Source organism: Tachyglossus aculeatus, chromosome 4 (assembly GCF_015852505.1).
Source record: "Tachyglossus aculeatus isolate mTacAcu1 chromosome 4, mTacAcu1.pri, whole genome shotgun sequence".
Classification (NCBI taxonomy): Eukaryota; Metazoa; Chordata; class Mammalia; order Monotremata; family Tachyglossidae; genus Tachyglossus; species Tachyglossus aculeatus.
Window position 1 is genome coordinate 66,222,477 of NC_052069.1, and position 23,874 is coordinate 66,246,350.

General features: G+C 45.6%; 1 protein-coding gene across 2 annotated transcripts in view; it reads right to left on the minus strand.

Moving 5' to 3' along the window:
- COL14A1 (collagen type XIV alpha 1 chain) overlaps nucleotides 1-23,874 on the minus strand; it is a 189,613-nt gene that overhangs the window by 60,374 nt on the left and 105,365 nt on the right. For both annotated transcript variants that reach the window (XM_038744920.1, XM_038744919.1), the window contains exons 25-34: nucleotides 23,258-23,329; nucleotides 17,033-17,172; nucleotides 15,870-15,993; nucleotides 14,547-14,690; nucleotides 13,391-13,555; nucleotides 12,532-12,570; nucleotides 12,169-12,307; nucleotides 9,219-9,361; nucleotides 7,990-8,099; nucleotides 1,263-1,421 (exon numbers count right to left, since the gene is read on the minus strand). In XM_038744920.1, the coding sequence (XP_038600848.1) occupies nucleotides 1,263-1,421; nucleotides 7,990-8,099; nucleotides 9,219-9,361; nucleotides 12,169-12,307; nucleotides 12,532-12,570; nucleotides 13,391-13,555; nucleotides 14,547-14,690; nucleotides 15,870-15,993; nucleotides 17,033-17,172; nucleotides 23,258-23,329 (1,235 nt within the window). The remainder of the gene's footprint in view (nucleotides 1-1,262; nucleotides 1,422-7,989; nucleotides 8,100-9,218; nucleotides 9,362-12,168; nucleotides 12,308-12,531; nucleotides 12,571-13,390; nucleotides 13,556-14,546; nucleotides 14,691-15,869; nucleotides 15,994-17,032; nucleotides 17,173-23,257; nucleotides 23,330-23,874) is intronic.

Below are 23,874 nucleotides of genomic sequence, written 5' to 3' on the forward strand. Positions count from 1 at the left end.
AATATTGGTCTTATCAAAACACCGTGACCCAATGGGAAGACCATGGGCCTGCGAGTCAGAGGACATGGTTTCTTCTAATCTCGGCACTGAATTGAGAGGGACCAAACTCATTCCTTTGTATTTCTCTCCCATTTTCAGTGGATTTCCATTGGGCCATACAACTGAGAGCCACCGTAGGCAACCACACCACAGCTGAGATCCCTTGGACTGCATTAATAGATTCAATCAATCAATGGTATTTACCGCACGCTTACTGTGTGCAAAGAAAGCACTGCACTGAAGAGCACAATAAAACGGAGTAAGTTCCCTGCCCTCATGGCCTAGTGGAAAGAAACTGGACTTGGGAGTCAGAGGACTGGGTTCCAATCCTGGCTCTGCCAATTACCTGTTGGGTGACCTTGGGTAAATCAATTCACTTCTCTGGGCCTTTGTTGCCTCATCTGTAAAATGGGGATCCAATACCTGTTCTCCCTCCCACTTAGACCTGTGAAGCCCTTGTGGAACAGGGAGTGGATCCAACTTTTATCTTGTATTTAACCCTGTGTTTAGTACAGTGTGGGGCACCTAGGAAGCACTTAAATACCATAAGATTAAAAGAAAATAAATAAGAAATAAATAGATAAAAGGAGCTTGCAGTTTAGACAAGGAGACAGATATTAATATAAATAAAAAATAAAATGCAAATAAGGGCATAAGTGTTGTGGGGCTGAAGGTCAGGTGAATATCAAGTTCATCATATTTATTGATAAAAGGGTATGGATCCAAGTGCACAGAAGGGAGAGGGAGTAGGGGAAAAGAAGGCTTTACTGGGGGAAAGCATCTCGGAGGGGATGTAAACCCAGTTTCTCATGGAAATGATTCCACAAAAAACACCAGGTGCCAGGGCAACACAGAAGGCAGAGGGAGTAAGGAAAAAGAGGGCTTAATTAGGGAAAGCATCTTGGAGAAGATATAAGCCCAATTTCTCATGGGAGCAATGTCAAAAAAGACACCTTAACCATTGACACCATGATACTGCCAGCTCAGTTTTCTGTTCAAGGGTCAGATAGTTCGGTCAATTCACTCCCGTCATTTCTCAAGGTGAGCCTGCCCATCAACACACCTGAGGCAGATTCCCAGTGTGGAGAAGAAAGTTCATGTTGGAGCTTGATCCGTGAGGGGGGCCCTTGGCTTTGGTACTGCTCATTCCACAGAACCCAGTGTGTTCTGTAAACGGCAGAGGGGAGGATCCCCTCTCCTCTGCACCCTTGTCCACACCTTACCGGAGCAGAGCTGTCCTGCACTCCTCTGGATCTGACCATTCGGCCCAGGACTTCAACGCCGTCAGAGGTAATGTTGCCTGAAGCGTTGATTGGCTTCTCTCCAACTTGCTGGCAGTCGAGGACGACTTTGGCCAACGTCTTGCTGATGACAATGTGCAGCTGGGGGAAAAGGAAGGGATTTTAGGAGGCAAAAAAAAAAACATCTTGCAGCCTTTTAGGCGCTACTGAGAAGGCTTCAGAGGTGAGAGGAAAGAGAAGGCATACTATTTGATCACAGATGTAGTTGGAGGAGGGAGAGGGGCCTGAAAACCTGTCAGACACCGGCCCCTTCCCCAGCTTTTACTCACTAGGCAGGGGCCCCACCAGAAGTCAACAAGCTGACTTCCCCACAGGTGGAGGGGCATTTAGGACTACCAGCCCTGGTTAGTGGAATGGTTTAGTTCTTCGAGTCATGACTTCTGCTCTATTGCACTGAGAATTCATTCATTCATTTGATCATATTTATTGAGTGCTTACTGTATGCAGAGCACTGTACTAAGTGCTTGGAAAGCACACTTCAGCAATAAAGAGACACAATGACCAGGCAGCATGGTCTAATGGATTGTACATTGACCTTGGAGTCAGAAGAACTTGGGTTCTAATCCCAGCTCTGCCACTTGTCTGCTGTGTGACCTTGGGCAATTCATTTCACTGGGCCTCAGTTACCTCATCTGAAAAATGGGGATTTAGACTGTGAGCCCCAGGTGGGACATGGACTGTGTCCAAACTGATTAGCTTATATCTTCCCCAGTGCTTAGAATAGTGCTTGACGCATAGTAAGCACTTAACAAATATCAACCTTATTATTATTAACCTGGACGCTGTCATAAATCCATATTTCAGAATTTTGGACTATGATGTACTGATGCATGCTTCAGAGTAACTACTCATAATTTAAGAGCTAATGCAGGGTGTGGGGAGTCTGGGATACCACATGTAAAAATACTTGTTTTGTCAAAGCACCATGGCCTAGTGGGAAGAGCACAAGCCTTGGAGTCAGAGCACCTGGGTTCTTCTAATCCCGGCTCCACCACTTGTCTGCTATATGAACTTGGGTAAGTCACTTAGCTTCCCTATGACTCAGTTACCTCATCTATAAAAACGGGGATTAAGATTTAAAGTCTGGGACATGAACTGTGTCCAACCTGATTAGGTTGTATTTACCCCAGCACTTAGTACAGTGCCTGGCACATAGTAAGTGATTAACAAATACCATAAAAAAAATCAAAGGGCAAAAATACACTTAATTTCCTTGAAATAATGAAAGCAACAGATAACTGACAACCTCTTGGAGATGAAGGACAGGCTCTAAGCACTGCCTTAGGGATTTTAGGGGGCTTCTTCTCCTCCCCTCCTGACTCACAACTAAACCCTGCCTTCCTTAATCCAATCTATCAAACAATTGTACTTATTTAGCACCTAGTTGTAAATATTTTTAAGTCTGTCTGTGCTCTGCACAAAGTGCTCAATAAATGCTATGAATGGATCGTCTCCATTCACGGTGGATGGGAAGGTGAGGGGCCAGCTGTCCTCCTCTCCTTCTGAGGAACAGAAAGAGGAAAAGGTTTCAAACTCAAGAATGAGAGACTCTGAGCCTATAAAAAGATTTCTTGACTATCAGGGGATAAAGACAGAGAAGCAGTGTGACCTAATGAAAAGAGTTCAGGCCTGGAGCCAGAAGATATGGATTCTAATCCCGCCTCCACCATTTGCTGTGTGTCCTTGGGAAAGTCACTTCACTTCTTTGTGCCTCAGTTACCTCATCTGTGAAGTGGGGATTAAGACTGTGAGCTTTATATAAAACAGGGACTGTGTCCAATCCGATTAGTTTGTATCTACCCCAGCACTGAGTACAGAGCTTGGCACCTAGTAAGTGCTTAACAAATTATACTTTCCAAGTGCTTAGTATAGTGCTGTGCTCACAGTAAGCACTCAATAAATACAATTGAATGAATGAATGAAATACTATTACAAAAAGACAATGGATTTCACTAGTGGGTGAAAGAGATTAGAATCTCTACTTTCTGTCCTAGGTGGCTTATGTGCTCACCTGCCGGGAGGGAGGGGACTGAATCAGCTGATCCCTTCCAGCTCTGTGAGTCTGTTATTCCATATTTTTCTTTCATAATCAACAATGCAAGCTATAGGATCACCTTCTGTGAAGTTATAGATGTCTGTCTCCCCTGCTAGATTATAAATTTCTTGAAGGCAAGGATCACATCTACTAACTCTATTGCTTTCTTCCATGTGCGAAGTAGAGTGCTCTACATTTGGCATAAGTAATACTAGCATGTCTCAAACACCCACCTAGTGCACTGAGGGCAAGGTGTAGGCATTTGGGAAGTACAGACCCTTGTATCTACCCCAGCTCTTAGAATAGTGCTTGGCACATAGTAAGCACCTAACAAATACTGTCGTTATTATTACAGAACAACAAAGTGACACATCCCCTGCTCTTAAGAAGCTTACTGCATAATGGGAACGACAATCATCCCCCAATATTCAAGAAATCCTCTTTTAGGTTCGAAGTCTCTCATTCTTGAATTTGAAAACTTTTCCTCTTTCTGTTCCTCAGAAGGAGAGGAGGACAACTGGCTTCTCACCCCACCATCCAGCCCAACCTGACTGCGGATATTAAGTGATCACTCTGCCTCCTTTGTCTTCTCTAAGCTAAGCAACTCCAGCTCCTTAGGCTACATTTCACAGGACTTCTATTTTCGATTCCTTTTGTCATTTTGTCATTCCTCCCTGATTTTTCCCAGGTGTAAGGGCCTGGGAGTGGTCCGTTCAGAGGGAAGTTTTAAAAAGACCCTACGGGTGGGTTGAGGGTTTCAGGGAACCAGCACAGCTTGGGGTAGGAGAGCGGAAAGTTACAGGAGGGTGGGCTGAGTGGATAGGGTGAACAGAGAGGGCTGGGGGGGGGACAGAGGGGGAGAGGGGGTGGCTAATGGGGGCAGGAGAACAGAGGGCACCAGAAGAAAAGCAGTATGGCTTAGTGGAAAGAGCCCGGGCTTGGGAGTCAGAGGATGTGGGTTCTAATCCTAGCTCTGCCATTTGTCTGCTGTGTGACCTTGGGCAAGCCACTTAACTTCTCTATGCCTCAGCTACCTCATCTGTAAAATGAGGATTAAGACTTTGAGACCCATGTGGGACAACCTGATTACCTTGTATCTACCCCAGTGCTTGGCACATAGTAAGTGCTTAACAAATACCATCATTATTTTATTATTATTATTATTATTATTAATAAGAGGAGAGGGTGAGTTGGGACTGGGCCAGTTCAGGAAAAAAAAATTAAGACTCTTCTAGGTTACAGCTATGTTGATAGCTAATGAAAGGCTCCCAGGGGGTCAGAGAGCCATAACTCCCATCCTGGGATCAGGTGGATTGCATCTAATAATAATAATTATTACTATGGTACTTGTTAAGCACTTACTATGTGCCAAGAACTGTTCTAAGCACTGGGGTGGATACAAGGTAATCAGGTTGGACACAGTCCCCGTCCCACATGGGGCTCACACTATTAATCCCCATTTTACAGATGAGGTGACTGAGGCCAAGAGAAGTTAAATGACCTGCCCAAGGTCACACAGCAGACATGCGGTGGAGCCGGGATTAAAAGCCAGGTCCTTCTGACTCCCAGTCCAGTGTTCTACCCACTGAGCCACAATGCTTCTCTTCACTAAAGTGCTCCATTAAAATGTCCAGGAACCCTAGCCCACGGCAATCTAATTTCCTCCTTCCTGTTATGTGGTTACACCCGGAGCTGGGATTAGGGACAGGGAAGGAGGGGAATGCCTTTATTAACAGATGTAGTTCAGACCCACAAGCCCACGAGCATGGCTGGTGGTGTACATGGAAAATACAATTTCCCTAAGGATTGTGGAAGGAATTTGGTGGGGGAAGGAGGAAGGAAGAGAGGGAGAGAGGCCAAGTTCAAATTCGTCACCACCCCAAAGCTTCACATAGGCAGTTCTTTTGATCTCTGTTCACTACCTCCTCAGACTTCCCGTCTACATCACTGTCACACTTGGATATGCTCCATTTATTCACTCCTCCCTCAGCTCCACATCAGTTATGTACATACCTGTAATTTATTTATTTATATTAATGCCTGTTGCCCCTTTTAGACAGTAAGCTCATTGTGGGCAGGTAACATGACTATAAACTCTGTTATAATAATATTGATGGTATTTGTTAAGCGCTTACTATGTGCCAAGCACTGGGATAGATAAAAGGTTATCAGATTGTCCCACGTGGGGCTCACAGTCTTAAACCCCATTTTACAGATGAGGGAACTGAGGCACAGAGAAGTGAAGTGACTTGCCCAAAGTCACACAGCTGACAAGTGACAGAGGTGGGATTAGAACTCACGACCTTTGACAGCCAAGCCCAGGCTCTTTCCACTAAGCCACGCTGCTTCTCTATCGTTACTACTACTGTTCTCTATACTGTTATATTGTACTCTCCTAAATTCTTAGTACAGTGCTCTGCACACAGTAAGTGCTCAGGAAATATGACTGAATGATTGATTGATTGACTGAGCGCTGACTAGCTGGGAGGATTTTGTACAAAAACTATTGGAGGGTGGGGGCCAAAGGCAGCAATCAAAGATCCCTGAGCTTCAGCCTCAGACTAGGGGATCAATCAATAAATCATATTTATTGAGCACTAACTGTGTGTAGGGCACTGTACTAAGCTCTTGGGAGAGTACAAGCGTGGCTCAGTGGCTGAAGCAGCATAGCTCAGTGGAAAGAGCACAAGAGCCGGGGTCATGGGCTCAAATCCCGGCTCCACCACTTGTCAGCTGTGTGACTTTGGGCACGTCACAACTTCTCTGTGCCTCAGTTACCTCATCAGTAAAATGAGGATTAAGACTGTGAAACCCACGTGGGACAACCTGATCACCTTGTAACCTCCCCAACGCTTAGAACAGTGTTTTGCACATAGTAAGCGCTTAATAAATGCCATTGTTGTTATTACAAGCTTGAGAAGCAGCATGGTCTAGCGGAAAGTTCATGGGCCTGAGGGTCAGAGGACCTGGATTCTAATCCCTGCTCTGCCACGTGCCTGCTTCTTGACCTTGGGCAACTCATTTCACTTCTCTATGCCTCTTGTCTCATTTGTAAAATGAGGATTACCTCCTACTCCCTCCTAGACTGTGAACCAGGAACAGGAACCTGCTTAAGTTGAAACTACTCATAGCACTTGGACCAGTGCTCAGCCCATAGTAAGCACCTAACAAGTACCAAATTTATTCATTATTATTATTACAACAGAGTTGGTAGACGCATTCCCTGCCCCAAATTCATTCATTCATTCCATTGTATTTATAAAGCGCTTACTGCATGCAGAGCACTGAATTAAGCACTTGGGAAAGTACAATGTAACAATGAAGAGTGACAAACCCTGCTCAAAACGAGCTCACAATCTACAGGGTCTGTGGCTGACTGGGTGGCAGCCCCCTGCAAGAGACTGTTCCGTACAGTTTGAGCATAATTTTACCCCTGATTTCCTAATGCCAAAGGTGCAGAATATAATCCATGAGCGACACCCTCCGGAGATGAATTTCCAGCCAATATTAGGAACCTGCACCACACAGACTCTGGAACTGACTGGAGAATGAACAATATCATCAGAAGTTGGTCTGGTGCACAGTTCAAGTCTTTGGCATTATCCCGAGGAAGCCCCTGCCACTTCAGCAGTCAATACCCCTCCTGGTGAGGCCATATGCAGGGGAAAGGAGTTGGGGGATAAAAGGGAAGCAAAAAGCTCCCCCGTATTTTCAGCCTCAAGTGCACTTGACTCCTTTTCCAGGAGGGATGGTGGCTTGTGAAGTGTGCTCGCTCTCTCTCTGTCTCTCTCTCTCTCTTTCCTCTACCCCTCCCTCTCTCTCTCTCTCTCTCTCACACACACACACACACACACACATATATATATATATATATACCCCCTGCCCCCACCGTCCCTGTCCTGATCTCCCAGGATGCTGAGTTGGCATCTACTCTGGACTGCTCTGAACTCGGAGCAGGCAGGGAACGTGTCTACCAATGCTGTTATTCTGTTAAATACCATCATTATTATTATACTGTGCTCTCCCAACACTTAATGCAGTACCCTTCACACAGTAAGCACTCAATAAATACCCTCAGTTGATTGATTGAAGGAGCCGAAGAGAGCTGGTATGGAGAACAGTGGGACAATCTCAAGATGGTCCTCCCAAACATCCCCTTCCCCATCCGTTCCCATTCCAGGCAGTTCCTCCAAACTGACATCCTGGGACTGATGACAGAGCCAGTCTGGCCTCCTACCCACACCCTTCCACGGGCACTCGCACAAAAACACACATTCAAAAACTCACATGTACACACTCTCAAGAAAACGTACATCAACACACACGGGATGGGCTCACATGAGCGCATCACTGCCTTCCGTGCTGCAAATGAATGGCCCCAATGAGTCTCTGTCTGTGGGTGAGCAGTGACTCAGTGTGTTTCCTCTGCTCAACAAGGACACGAATCGTCCGGCCTCTGGCCTGAGGTTGCAGCCATTATTTTCAAGGTCAGAAACCCTTGCGGTTGCCCAGATAACGGCTCCTTTCTCTGCCAAATAATTCCCGCCCATCCCAAGGTTGGAGTCCCCAGCCCCCAGATCCGGAGCAGGGGCTGGAGTGGCAAGTGCTACGCACCTTGTGGAAGCTCCCGTAGAACACTTTCTTGATCTCGGGCCCATCGAAGGTGATGGTCTGAAATTCTCCTCTGTAGTCATAGTTAAAGTACGTTAGTGTTTTGCCAGCATCTGAGCAGAGGGGTAGACAAAGCAATGGAAGGTTAATGAGACAAGTTCACCCTTTGTGCTTCCAGATTTATTCCGGCCGGCTTCAATACTCACTATATTGGAATCCAATGAGCAGAAACCCCCTACAAAATCTTTCAAAGGGAAAGTGGCACAACCTAGTGGAAAGAGCACGGCCCTTGGAGTCAAAGGACCTGGGTTCTAATTCCTGCTCCACCACTTGCCTCCTGATTGACCTTGGGCAAATCAACTCACTTCTCTGGGTATCCTCACTGCGAGCCCAATGTGGGACAAGGACTGTGATTAATCTGATTAACTTGTGTCTTACCCAGCACTTAGAGCAGTGTTTGGCATGTAATAAATGCTTTAAGCACCACGGCCTAATGGATAAAGCCCCAGCCTGAGAGTCAGAGGACCTGGGTTCTAATCCTGGTTCTTCCACTTGTCTGCCATGGGATCGTGGACAAGTCACTTAACTTCCCTGTGTCTCAGTTACCTTATCTATATAATGGGTTTTAAGACTGTGAACCCCTTATGGGACAAGGACTGTGTCCAACCTGATTATTTTGTATCTATCCCAATGCTTAGTACAAGGAAGCAGCATGGCTCAGTGGAACAAGCACGGGCTTTGGAGTCAGAGGTCATCGGTTCAAATCCCACCTCTGCCACTTGTCAGCTGTGTGACTTTGGGCAAGTCACTTAACTTCTCTGTGCCTCAGTTACTTCATCTGTAAAATGTGGATTAAGACTTTGAGCCCCACGTGGGACAGCCTAATCACACTGTAAACTCCCCAGCGCTTAGGAAAGTGCTTTGCACATAGCAAATGCTTAATAAATGCCATTATTGTTATTATTATTTCTTGGCACAGAATAAGTGTTTATCAAATACCACACCAAAATGATACAGGTACTCGTGGCCACCACTTCCATTGGCCAGGTCTGTCATTCCCAGGGCCCATGGCCAGAAACTGAACTACGAGGCCCTGAGTTCCAGTGGCTTCTGTTAATTCAGGATGGCAAACCTCCCACACGTGCTAGGCACTGCTCCTTGACATAGAAAAACGTACATGGGGATCACATACATGCCATTAGGGAGATGTCGGGCCCCCACGACATACGTACTGTCTAAAATAACCCCAACCAGGGGGTCCGAGTCTTTATTTAAGATCTCCCAGAGAGCAAATGGTTCCTGAGGTGTGTCGGGCAGGATTCGGAAGAGAAACGTGATGGTATAGTCAGAAGGCAGTCCCTCGGGGTGTAAATACCTAAGAGAGAAGAAGCAGCACAACTTTGAGCAACTGCAAAACAGAAGAGGCTCTTAACCCAATAACATCTGGATATAGAATTTTTACCTAGAGTGTGAATCAAATTCTCACTTTTAGAGAAGTAGCCTGGTTTAGTGGATAGAGCATGAGCCTGGGGGTCAGAAGGTCATGGGTTCTAATCCCAACTCCACCACTTATATTATTTGACCTTGGGCAAGTCACTTCACTTCTCTGGAGCTCAGTTGCCTCATCTGGAAAATGGGGATTGAGACTGTGAGCCCCGCACTGGACAGGGACTGTGTTCAACCCAATTTGCTTGCATCCACCCTAGTGCTTAGTACAGTGTCCGGCACATAGTAAGTGCTTAACAAATACCATTATTATTAATGGTATTTACAAATACCATTAATATTATTATTATTAATAATAATAACAATAATCTTCCCTTACCAAAGGCTTTGATTTCTTTCAGACAGGTGTCATTTTGCCCAAAAGCTATCCTCAGAAATCCACATTTCCTATTGATACTTTAAATTTTGCTAGTGGAACTGCAGGTTTCATTTATCAATCCTCAGTATTCACTGATGGTCTCTGTGCACAGTACAGTTCTAAGATCTATGGAGGGTATGTAAAATGGGTTGACATAATTCCTGCTCTCCAGGAGTTTACAATCTAGCAGAAGAGATAGATATGAAAATAAATGACAGCCAGAGGAGATAAGAGGTTTAAAGATATTTATGTAATCGCCATGGGTACCATGGTGGAGAAATGCTGACATGGTAGCTCGGAGAGCCTTGGGTGGGTATGTGAGATTAAAAATCGGGGAAATCCTCCTGGAAGAAATGTAATTTTAGAAGGGCTTTGAATAATAATAATAGTATTAATAATACTGATACTTATTAAGAACTTACTCTGTGCCAGGCACTGCTCTAAGCCCTGGGGTAGATACAAGAATACAAGATAATCAGGTTGGACACAGTCCCTGTCCCGCCTAGGGCTCACAGTCTTAATCCCCATTGTACAGATGAGGGAACTGAGGCCCAGAGAAGTTAAGTGACTTGCCCAAGGTCATTCAGCAGACAGATGGTAGAGCTGGGATTAGAACCCCAGTCCTTCTCACTCCCAGGCCTGTTCTTCCAGGCTCAAGCTCTACCCATTAAGCCACACTGCTTCTCTAAGATAGGGAAAGGAGTGGTTTGCCTGATGTGAAAGGGAAGGGAGTTCCAAACAGAAGAGGAGTGAACAAAAGGACAGAGGTGGGAGAGACGGGCAGGGAGGGAATGTGTCTACCAACTCTGTTGTAACTGTACTCTCCCCACCGCTTAGTACAGTGCTCTGCACACAGTAAATGGTCAGTAAATAATAATGATGGTATTTGTTAAGCGCTTATGTGCAAAGCACTATTCTAAGCACTGGGTTCATTGAGATATGAGAAGGCACAGTGAGTAGAGAGGAACAAAGCATCTGAGCAGGAGGGTAGTGGGGAACAGAGTGGATAAGTAGGAGGGAGACAGTGGGCTGACTGGCTTCAAGCTGATTAACAGGGTTCCATGATGGAACATTTTGCATTTTAGGTTATGAAATACTAATGTGATGAAATCCTTTAAGATGATATGATAAACGAGCAGTTTCTACTGACTACTGATCGATCGTCTCATAGTAATAATAATAACTGTGGCATTTGTTAAGCACTTACTATGTGCCGGGCACTGTACTAAGTGCTGGGGTGGATACAAGGTAAAACAGGTTGGGCACAGTCAATGTCCAAAATGGAGCCCCCAGTCTTAAACCCCATTTTTACAGAGGAGGTAACTGAGGCCCAGAAAAGTGAAGTGACTTGCCCAAAGTCACACAGTAGACAAGTGGTGGAGTCTGGATTAGAACCCGTGACCTCTAACTCCCAAGCCCATGCTCTTTCCACTACAAAAGAGTATACTATACTACCATGTAGTGTAGTGCAGTGCAGCTTAGAGTACAGTAAACTACAAAAGAGTATAGTTGAAGAGATGGGGAGGTCAGGCAAAATGAAGTAGGCTTAAAAGTAGTCTTAATAGATAGATATCCCTGGCATTAATCGATTGTTTACTCTGTGCAAAACACTGTACAATAAGCTTGGGAGATTATAGTAAACAGAATTAGCTCTCAAGGGCAGGCATAGTGTTTCTCAACTCCGATTGTTGAGTTGTACTCTCCCATGCACTTCTGCCCCAGTAACTGCTTAGTTAATAAATGCCAGTGACTGATTGATTATATGATGTAGCTAAGCCTCCAGGGAGCCCAGAGCTTTGGGTAAAGCTTTTTAGAAAGAAGACTGTCACAACATCTTTTGGCTTGGTATGATCCTGGCTCCAACACACTTCAGTGTTTTTGGTTCTTGAAGATAAATCTGTTCTGTAGAAAAGGTATTTATTAAACTGTAACTTCCTTGCAAGCCAATAGGCTTAAGGGTCAGATTTCTCTGAGATGGTAAACAAACTATGACTGGTTTTATTTTGATACACAGATAGCTTTGTTTTTCTCAGCTAGACCCCCCACCACTTGTCTGCTGTATGACCTCGGGAAATCATTTCTCTGTGCCTCAGTTACCTCATCTGTAAAATGTGGATTGAGATTGTGTGTTCCACGTCAGACAAGACATGTGTCCACCACAATTTGCTTGTATCCATCCAAGTGCTTAGTACAGTGCCTGGCACTTAGTGAGCACATAACATAGATTACAATTTCTATTATTATTGTTATTAATCAGCAGACATGTTTCCTGCCCATAAATAGAGCAAATGCCAGAATACTTTGAACTTCACACCTACTTGGTAGGCTGGGAAACCAAGGCATCCTTATGCAACTGGTAGCACGGGTAGAGGTTGAAAGTGCCTGGCTCCATGGAAACCCCATTCACTGATGAAAAATCCTTTTCCACCAAACCGAACATTTCCATCATCTTAAAACCTGTAAAGCACAAAACGATGGGCCCAGTTAAAGTGAACAGGTTGGTAGTGAGAAACGGAAGACATTTTTCAGATTGCAGCCATCAGCTTCCAAAGGGGAATTCATTCAGTCAGTCATTCATTCATTCAATCGTATTTATTGAGTGCCTACTGGGAATCTATCACCTCTAGGATTCCCTCTAGGGGTTGCCATCACCCACTCCCCGAACACCCACGGAATGATACCTGAGAGGCTGCTGCCATCCTTGTGGACCAGTGGACAGGCTGGAAAATATTAAAAGCAATGTTTGAGACGTTTCCCGGCAAACAGGTCAAAGGGGAAGTTGAAGGCATCGCTTGGGCAGGTGACCTGGTCAACAGCTAAGAGTGGGGCTATCAGGTTCCAAGGTTGCCAAAAGCAGAAAGTCGTAGCCTTGGGGACTTTGAAGGGTCCTTCCCCATGTTCTCCTCCAATGTTCTTCCCTCCCCCTGACCCCGGGGAACTGTCCCACCCCTGCAAAATCAATGATGACCACTTGAGGATGTGGACAGAAGAGTCCAGTTGCAAATAGAGAAAAAGAGAAGCAGTATTGCTTAGTGGATAGCACATAGTTCTGGGAGTCAGAAGGACCTGGGTTCTAATCCTGACTCCACAACCTGTCTACTGTGTGACCTTGGGCAAGTCACTTCACTTCTCAGGGCCTCAGTTACCTCAATTGTAAAATGGGGATTAAGACTGTGAGCCCCATATGGGACAGGGACTGTGTCCAACTTGATTAACTTGTATCTACCCTAGCACTTACAACAGTACTTGGCACATAGTAAACACTTAAGTACCATAGTATTATTAAATGTGTCACTCCGGGGAAGCAGCTTTAATACAGCTGCTATTTAGGCTGTGGATGACTGCCTCTAACACTGGATTCAACGGGAAACCCAGTGACTTCACAAGCTCCACACCTAAACTTTGAAATGATGCACTCAAATCCCGCTAGGGCCTGGAATCCCACAAAGAAGGTCATCATCAAGGTGGGGGTTATTTCAGCAAAGTCTTCCACATTCCCAATTAAGCTCATGGAGGGAAAGGGAAATTCGAAGCTCTCACTGGCTGAGGCTGTTTCACAGACAAAAGTGATCAGCTCATCTTCAATCTTCTGGAAGGCGTCGAAGTCATCCACGAAGAAGACGTGTCTGGCACTGGGCGTGCTGCCGATGTTCAACAACTCCGCGTAATCTGCGTCGGCCACCCCGATTGCAAAAATGCTGAACCCTGGGGATGGAGGGGAGCAGATTTCTGATAACTTTGTTTGCCTGGAAGCGGAGTACCAGAACACTGTACTGCTTAGTACAGTGCCTGGCATATTGTAAGGGCTAACACTTGAAAAAAACCCCAAAAAACACCACCAGTGTAGAAATAATATTGGTCAAGGCTGAACCCCACTCCCACCCAGACTTTCAATGTGCTTACAGGGTCTTCCTTGAACCAGGAGTGCTCCTCAAAGATGCCTAGAGAGCCACCCCTCCTCAGCCTCACTAGAGTCTGCTCTCCTCCTTCTCAGGAGGGAGAGCCAAGAGGCTCTCAGTGTTCAAATCTGCTGCAAGATTTGGCCTTTAGGTTGAAGCTCTGTCTTGGCAGATCCGTTTTTAATATTGTCCAATCATCATCATGAGTATTTATTGAGGGCTGAATGTGTGCAGGGTCTCATGTTTGCTGCCAGCTCTGGGCAAAGCACAGTGCTGAGTGCTAACTTGGGAAGAACACCATTCTGCATGCCAACTCTGGGCACAGCAACCTGCTAACTCTGAGTAGAGCACCATATTGGGAGCTAACTCAGGGCAAAACACCATGCTGGGTGCCAATTCTGAGCATAGTGCCACATTGGGCACCAGCTCGGGGAAAACATACAGCTGAGTGGCAACTCTGAGCTCCTTCGAGGAGCTTACCCTTTTCCAGAAGACACGGAGACCAAAAATGGACCACGAGTCCTGGGCAATGTTCCTCAAAATTACCCTGAGGGCTAAAGCATTTCCCAGCTCTCTGCAGAGCTCATTAAAGAAGAACATTGCAGAAGTACATTTTCCAGGACTTACTGAGCAGACTCTGCTTAATAGAGTCTTCTTCCATGAACGACAAACCCCAGAGAAATTGACAGCTACAAAAACAAGGCAGCAGTGTTTGAAATCGTCTTTCAAGGGGTGCACCCATGAGCTCTGATTTACAAAAGAACAAGCTTTGCTCTGTGGAATGCTGCAAACATTACCATCTAGCTGCATCTCTCTGGAAACTTTGTCCACATCGTCCTGCGATCGTCCATCTGTAATCACCACGATCACCCTGGGGATGCCTCTTCTCATACCTGACTCCGCAGTAAACAGCATATCCCTAACATGCTTAATTGCTCTGCCTGAAAGAGAAGAGGTCAACCAGTCAATCAATCATACTGATGGAACGCTTAATATGGGGAGAACACCGTACTAAGTGCTTGGGAGAGTACAAAATAACAGAGTTGGTAGACACGTTCCCTGCCCACAACAAGCATACAGTCTAGAGGGGGAAATGGTTGTTAATAATAAATAATTATGGATATGCATAAGTGCTGTGAGGCAGAGGAGAATAAAGGGGGCAAATCCAACTGCAAGGGTGACACAGAAGGGAGTGGGGCAAGAGGAAATGAGGGCTTAGTCAGGGAAGGCCTCTTGGACGAGTTGTGCCTTCACTAAGGCTTCAAAGGTGGGGAGAGCAATCGCCTTTAGGATACGAGCAGGGAGGTTCGTTCCGAGACAGGCAGGCTGTGGGCGAGAAGTCAGTGATGAGATAGATGAATGTATCGTGAGGTATAGTGAGTAAGTTCGTACTCGAGGTGCAAAGTGTGTGGGCTGGATTTTAGTGGGAAATCAGGGTGGTGAGGTAGGAGGGAGCAACGTGATTGAGGGTTTTTAAGTCTAAGGTAAGGAGTTCCTCTTTGATGTGAAGGTAGATGGGAAACCACTGGAGGTTCTTGAGGAGCGGAAAGATGTGTACTGAACATTTTTTTGTAGGGAAAATGATACCTGCAGTATGGAATGGAGTGGGAAGAGGCAGGCAACAGTAAGGTCAGTAAAGAGGCTGATGCAGTGATTAACTTGGTAGCAGTTTGGATAGAGAGGGAAGGGTGGATTTTAGCGATGCTGTATAGGTGGAACCGACAGGATTTTGTGACACTGAATATGTCACTTGGATGAAAGAGAAGGTCAAGGGTCTGCCTTCAGGGTTGCCTCACCAAACCCAAGGCCAGACCCAGTGGACATTCCCTGACTCATTATCAAAGAACAGTTCTACTTCCTCCTGAGACTGCAAGCACCATGTGGAACCTGATTATCTTGTATCTACCCCATTCATTCAATTGTATTTATTGAGCGCTTACTGTGTGCAGAGCACTGTACTAAGCGCTTGGGAAGAACAAGTCGGCAACCCCAGTGCTTAGTACAGTGCTTGGCACATAGTAAGCACTTTACAACTACCACTGTCGTTATTATCATTATCATCAGTCTCTGAGACAGGAGAAATTAGAGAGAACATACCTCTCCCAGCCTATTCTTCTCACCTGTTTTTGTATTGCCCCCTTTGTACTTGATATTCTTAACGGCCTCCAGAAGTGTCTCCTTGGTTTTGTAGGAATTGAGTTTGAATTCCGTCCTGGGATCATCAGTGAATTGAACCATCCCCACCTGCAGACAAAAGGTGCCTGTTACCCTGAACTGGTCCTTACCTAGAAGGATCTGCTGTGCGCAGTGTCTACGAGTTTCACTGGAGTGCCTTTTTCACTCTTCAGTGTAATGGAATCCAATTCATTTCAGTTCGAGGGTTTGGGAGGAATTATTTTTAAAACGCCTGGAACACTGAGACCACCACTGGAATCAAAGTACCTAGTGATTCTCTAAATTCCTTGCAGAGATTCTGATTTCACTGTCACAGTCTCTTAGGGAAGTCCAGGATTTTCCGGACAACTTCCAGTTCCTGAAAGCACCCATGGTTGGCAAAACCACCGTTGGCCTGGGAGACCTATAAGTTCCCACTTCACGGATGGGGAAATTGATGCTATGGGAGATGAAGTGTCTAATGGGTGTTCCAAACTGGTTGGGAGAAAAGCTAACAACTCCCTGGTCTCCGAATCCCGGTCAAGTACGCCACCGATCAGATTTAGCTGAATCTGTGGTTTCCATTAGACCATAGGGAGGACTTTGAGAAGCAGTAAGAAATGGAGTGGAATTTAAAACAATAAACTTGTCCCCAAGGGCAGCCTCCTGGAACCGTGGTCGCCGAGTGGCACATGGTGGTAGAGCCATGAGATTTGAGGGGCTCCTGTCAGGGACACCAAGAGCTCCAGACTACTGCCCCACCCCAATCTCTGATTAGGGTGTTCAGGATGAGGGGTCTGGGTACATGCCATCTGCCCCTTAGTCCCACATGTTGCAGGAGTTATGGGGGCAAGAAGAGGACTGAAGCCCAGGCTTGGGACTGAGTGCTAAACAAGATGGCAGAGCACAGGCCATTGTTCATCCATCTGGTTCTGGTTACAGAGTGTGCCCAAACCTTTTGAGCTGCACCCGGGACTCTCCCTGCCCTGTGTCTTTTGCCCTGAAATATCTGAGCCCCCTGCAGGTTTTCAATTTGCCCATGGAGAAGAAAATTGGTTTCTTTTCCAAGTCTCACGAGGGAGGGCCAGCTTCCGGGTGAGGCAGCTCCTACCCTGAGGAAGGGCCTTACCTGCATTCCGTCCACACCGATCTTGTCCAGAGCTCCCACCGTGTTGTACAGAAAGGTAATGATCTTATTGAAGTTGTCATCCCCGATGCTCCAAGACCCGTCCACCATAAACACCAGGTCGGCTTTGGCAGCTTTGCAAACTGCAGACAGGAAACCACAGTGAGTGGCCTTATCGAGTTGGCCAAAAGTGGGTAAACAGGTGCTTGGGAAAAGGAAGAGAGGCCTAGATATTACGGTATCTCTAGTCACTGAACAACCTCTAGAGATTAGAGATTGCTGCTTTTCTTAGAGACGCATCTTGGCACAGTGGATAGTGCACAGGCCTGGGTGTCAGAAGGTCATGAGTTCTAATCCTGGCTCCGCCACTTGACTGTTGTGCGACCTTGGGCAAATCACTTTACTTCTCCATGCCTCAATTATCTCATTGAAGCATGAGCCCTGCATGGGACAGGGACTGTGTCCAATCTGATTTGTTTTTATAATAATAATAATCATCATCATCATCATCATCAATCGTATTTATTGAGCGCTTACTATGTGCAGAGCACTGTACTAAGCGCTTGGGAAGTACAAATTGGCAACATATAGAGACAGTCCCTACCCAACAGTGGGCTCACAGTCTAAAAGGGGGAGACAGAGAACAAAACCAAACATACTAACAAAATAAAATATATAGAATAGATATGTACAAATAAAATAAATAAATAGAGTAAAAAAAATATGTACAAACATATATACAGGTGCTGTGGGGAAGGGAAGGAGGTAAGATGTGGGGATGGAGAGGGGGACGAGAGGGAGAGGAAGGAAGGGGCTCAGTCTGGGAAGGCCTCGTGGAGGAGGTGAGCTCTCAGCAGGGCCTTGAAGGGAGGAAGAGAGCTAGCTTGGCGGATGGGCAGAGGAAGGGCATTCCAGGCCCAGGGGCATTTGTGTTAACAAATAATGGCATTTGTTAAGCGCTTACTATATGCAAAGCACTGTTCTAAGCACTGGGGAGGATACAAGGTGATCAGGTTGTTCCACGTGGGGCTCACAGTCTTCATCCCCATTTTACAGATGAGGGAACTGAGGCACAGAGAAGTGAAGTGACTTGCCCAAAGTCACACAGCTGACAAGCGGTGGAGCCGGGATTTGAACCCATGACCTCTGACTCCCCAGCCTGTGCTCTTTCCACTGAGCCACACTGCTTATCCACCCCAGTGCTTAGTACAGTGCCTGTCACTTAGTAAGCTCTTAACAAATACCATACCATTAATCTCTACCCTCAGCAATTCTGAAATCCCTGTGTGACAACAACCTCCACACCCGCCTTCTCTCTCAAACACCTCCTTCCTGCAAATCTGTGCTGTTCCCTCTGAGACCGCCGATATTTTGACTCCATCCTATTTAAGTCATCATGCCCCATTTCATTCATTCATTCATTCAATCATATTTACTGAGCGCTTACTGTGTGCATGGCACTGTACTAAGTGCTTGGGAAGTACAAATCGGCAACATATAGAGACGGTCCCTACCCAACAACGGGCTCACAGTCTAAAAGGGGGAGACAGACAACAAACCAAGTAGGCAGGTGTCAATACCATAAGAATAAATAGAATTATAGCTATATATGTATCATTAATAAAATAAATAGAGTAATAAATATGTACAAATATACACAAGTGCTGTGGGGAGGGGAAGGGAGTAGGGCAGAGGGAAGGAAGGGCTCCCATACCCAAACTACCTTCCTTGATTAATAAATTGTCACCCTCGACACCGCCCTCTCTACTGAACTCAACTCTCTCGCTCCCCTATCCCTTCGTTGACCTCATACCACTAACTCACAGCACTGGATCACCTTCATTTCCTTTGATCCTGTGCATGAGCGGCAGAGAAATGCTGGTGGAAATCTAGATATCAGGCCAATCTTGTCCACCTCAAGTTCATCCTTGTGTGCTTTAACTCTATCCTCTCCTCTGCCTGGCAAAATTATTTTACCATCGTTTTTGATACCCATGCCCATTGCCCTCACCAGTTGTTCCAGACTTTTAACTCCCTCCTCAAACACCCTGTCCCCCCACCTCCCCTATCCCTTGCCCCTAATGATCTGGCCACATACTTTATTGAAAAAATTGAAACTATCAGGCATGATCTCCTTAAAATCTCACCTGCTTCTCTCCAGTCCCTTCTTTAACTCTCCCACCTTTCCAGAAGTATTTCAAGAGAAGATCTCCTGTCTTCTCTTAAAATCCATGCCCTCCACCTGCACATCTGACCCCATCCTTTCCACCTTATCAAAACACTTGCCCCCTTCCTTCTTCCTCCCTGGCCACCGTTTTCAACTATTCACACTCCAGTGGCTTCTTTCCCACTGTTTGCAAGCATGCCCATGTCTCCCCTATCCTTAAAAAACCCTCCCTTGGCCCCATGGCTCCCTCCAGTCATCACCCCATCTCCCTCCTATCATTCCTTTCCAAAGTCCTTGAGAGAGTTCTTCCATCTGCTGTTTCAAGTTCCAATTCTCTCCTTGACCCCCTCCAATCCGGTTTCTGTCTCCTTCACTCCACAGAAACCACCCTTTCAAAGATCAAACATGATCTCCTTCTTGCCAAATCCAATGGCCTCTTCTCCGTCCTTATCCTTTCAGCTGCCTTCAACATTGCCAACCACCCCCTTCTCCCTGGAAACTTTAACCACCCTTGGTTTCACTGACACTGTCCTCTACTGGTTCTCCTCCTGTCTTTCTGTCCGCTTATTCTCAGTGTGTTTTGCAGGATAATAATAATAATATTAATAATAATGGTATTTGTTAAGTGCTTACTATGTGCCAAGCACTGGTCTAAGCACTGGGGTAGATAAAAGGTAATCAGGTTGTCCCACGTGGGGCTCACAGTCTTCATCCCCATTTTCCAGATGAGGTAACTGAGGATCAGAGAAGTGAAGTGACTTGCCCAAGGTCACGCAGCTGACAAATAGCAGAGCCGGTTCCCCCTCTGTCTCCCATATCCTAACCACGAGTGTTCTCAAAGTTCAGTTCTGGGTTCTCTTCAATTCTCCATCTACACCCACTACCTTGGAGAACTCCCATGGCTTAGCTACCACCTCCATGTGGATGATTCCCAATCTACATCTCCAGCCCTGATCAATCTCCCTCTCTGCAGTATCTCATTTCCTCCTGCCTTCATCTCTGCTTGGATGTCCTGCCATCACCTCAAACTTAACACTTCCAAAACAGAACTCCTTATCTTCCCACTCAAACCCTGTCAACCCCCTGACTTTTCCACCACTGTAGTCAGCACCACCATCACTTTCTCATCACTGTAAATGGCACCACCATCCTTCCTGTCTCATAAGCCTGTGACCTTGGCGTTATCCTTGACTCCTTGCTCTGATTCAACCCACATATTCAGTTCATCACTAAATTTTGTCAGTTCCATCTTCACAACAGCACTAAAATCTGCCCTTTCCTCTCCATCCAATGTGCTACCACCTTAATCCAATCATTTATCCTATCTCTTGATTACTGTATCAGCCTCCTTGCTGACCTCCCTACCTCCTGTCTCTCCCCACTCCAGTCCACACTTCACTCTGCTGCCCAAATCATTTTTCTACAAAAATATTCAGGCCATGTTTCCCCACTCCTCAAGACCCTCCAGTAGTTGCCCACCCACCTCCACATCAAACAAAAACTCCTCACCATTGGCTTTAAAGCACTCCATCACCTTGCTACTCTTCTACTACAATCTAGCCTGCACACTTTGCTCCTGTAATGATAGTGTTCTCACTGAACTTCAATCTCGTCTATCTTGCCACTGACCTCTCAACCATGTCCTGCCTCTTTCCTGGGACACCCTCCCTCCTCATGTCCAAACGATGATTATTCTCCCCCTCTTGAAAGCCTTATTGAAGGGATAGCTCCTCCAAGAGGTCTTCCCTAAATATGCCTCCTTTCTTCTTCCACTCCCTTCTGCATCGCCCTGACTTGCTCCCTTTATTCATCCCCCCTCTCAGCCCCACAGCACTTATGTACATATTTTACTCACTCTACTTCAATCTCATTTACCTTTCCCACATCCTTCCTCTGGCCTGGACCTCTCTTCCCTTCCATCCACAGCAGACCATCACCCTCTCCACCTTCAAAGCCTTATTAAGGTCACATAGCCTTCACAAGGCCTTCCTTGATGAAGGCACTTATGTACATATCTGTAATTTGTGTATTTATAATGATGGTTGTCTTTCCCTCTAGACTGTAAATGCACTGTGGGCAGAGGAATATATCTACCAGCTCGGTTGCATTATATTCTCCTATACAACGTGGCTCAGTGGAAAGAGCCTGGGCTTGGGAGTCAGAGGTTCCAATCCTTGCTCCACCACTTGTCAGCTGCGTGGCTTTGGGCAAGTCACTTCACTTCTTTGGGCCTCAGTTACCTCATCTGTAAAATGGGGATTAAGACTGTGAGCCCAATGTGAGACAACCTGATTACCTTGTATCTACCCCAGCGCTTAGAACAGTGCTTGGCATATAGTAAGTGCTTAACAAATGCCATCATTATTATTAAACACTTAGTACAGTGTTCTGCACTCAATAAATACCGCTGATTGACTGCAAGCAGAATGCACTCAGACATCCCTCAAAACATACGACAGACATATTGCTGGAAAATTGATGGTAAGGCAAAATTCTTTATATTGGACCTTGTTTTCCAATTGGCTTACAGTACATAATGATATAAATCATTGTTGTTATCATCACTGTCACTCATGAAGCTCTACAGTGAGTGAAAGCAAATCAATAAAGACCACACACACACACACACACACACACACACACACACACGCCCCCCACAAAGATTCTTCAGCTCTCCCTTGCCCGGGCATCCCAGTAGAGAATAGGTTGCAGCTGCTTGCCAGAAGAGGGTATTCTTTCCTAAAACATACACATGTAAACACGAACACACACAGACTTTTTGCTTGTTTTTCCTCATTCTTTCTTTTTACAATCTACTAGCCATAGCCTAATTAGAACAAGAAAGTAAATCCCTGGCCAAGCTCCTGTTGAGCCATTCCCTTCTGCACAGCGGTGGTTCTCGCCAATCTGAAATTGCGCCAAGGTTAGTCTGAAGGGCTCAAATCAATCTGTGCCCTAGTTTATCCACCACATTGAAGCATTCTTCCCTCTGGGAAGTCCAACACAGTCAGGGATTCCTGGACAGAGATCACATCGGGATTGAACTCTTGACAAACCTAGGGCTAAGGAAAAGTGGCTGACACCATGGGGTTGTGCAAACAGCTTCTTCCAACATGACGTCACAGTTTATCCAGGCCCTAACAACTTGTCAGAAAAGCATCCCTAATTTGTCAACAGCATTTTATCCAATGTACAGAGTGAAAATGTATCAATCCATAGTCTCTACTGGCACTTGGTGCAGAGTATTGTACTCAGTGCTTGGGAGAGTACAATAAGAGTTTAGTAGAAACTATCAAGGAGTTCACAGATGCTAAAATAAATTACAAGTAGGAAGAAATAATGGAGTACAAAGACCTGGAGATAAATATCAGAGGGGGAGGGAGAAGGATGGGAATACCCAAGTGCTTAGGTGATGCAAAAGTGTTGCAGCAGTGGTTGAAGGGGATACAGGACAGGGATTAACTGGAGGAGATGTGATTTCAGAGAGGCTTTAAAGATGGAGAGGACAGCTGTCAGCTAGATTTGAAGCTAGATTTGAAGATTTGAGAAGCAGTGTGGCTCAGTGGAAAGAGCAGAGGCTTTGGAGTCAGAGGTCATGGGTTCAAATCCCTGCTCTGCTAATTGTCAGCTGGGCAAGTCACTTAACTTCTCTGTGCCTCAGTTACCTTACCTGTAATGGGGACAAGACTGTGAGCCCCCTGTGGGACAACCTGATCACCTTGTAACCTCTCCAGTGCTGAGAACAGTGCTTTGCACATAGTAAGCACTTAATAAATGCCATCATCATTATTATTATTATTATCATTTTTTGAAGGCCTCTTCAGCCATCCACACATACACATGGGCAAATTTTACAGTCGGTGGTGTCTTGTTGGAACAAGGATAACAGAACTACATATAAATTAGAATTCTTTAACTGGCATCTCCATCTCCAGTTCCAGGCAGCGTTTCTGCAGAACTGACTGTTCCGTTTAAGCCAAATGGTTAAGTTTGAAATTAAGTAAATGAAATCACAATAAAAACCCTATATCCATCAAATTCCGCTTTCCCTCTCCTCTTACCTTCTTTGGCTGGAGGAATCGTAGAAGCAGCAGTTGTTGACGAGATAGCTGGAGGTTGTGTTGGGAATGGAACTGGAAAGGAGAAAAAATGAGAAAGAATACTTTACCATGGAGCCATTCCCACTTTATAGATTCAACAGCTATTCACTCAACACTATCCCTTCATTTTCAAAATTCAAGAACTCTGAGCAGCAAAGGTCTGAGAAGCCTGGATCCCTGAGCTCCTCAAACTGAGGTAGGGCCTGGATGGCTATCTCCCAGTAAACTGAGTTTAACCAACAGCTACACGTTTGGAGAAATCTCAGTCCCAAAGTGACTTGAGCTCTTGATGGAATGTGAGAGCCCAGAAGAGTAGATTTCTGTTTTACTCTTAGCTCACTCAAGGCGTAGGAAGTTTGACCAACAGAACAACGTTCAACCCTGCTTCAACTGCCCCTGTTTCCATGTTCCTAAATTAATCATCCAGAGCCATTAGAAATTAACTTGGCTAAAAGTCAGTAGCCTTGACCCTCTGGAAAGAAACAATCATTCTCCCCAGGTCAATGATATTTATTGAGTGCCTTCCCTGACTAATATAAGTTGGCCAGGGTTTCAAATGCAGCATCAAAAAATCAGCA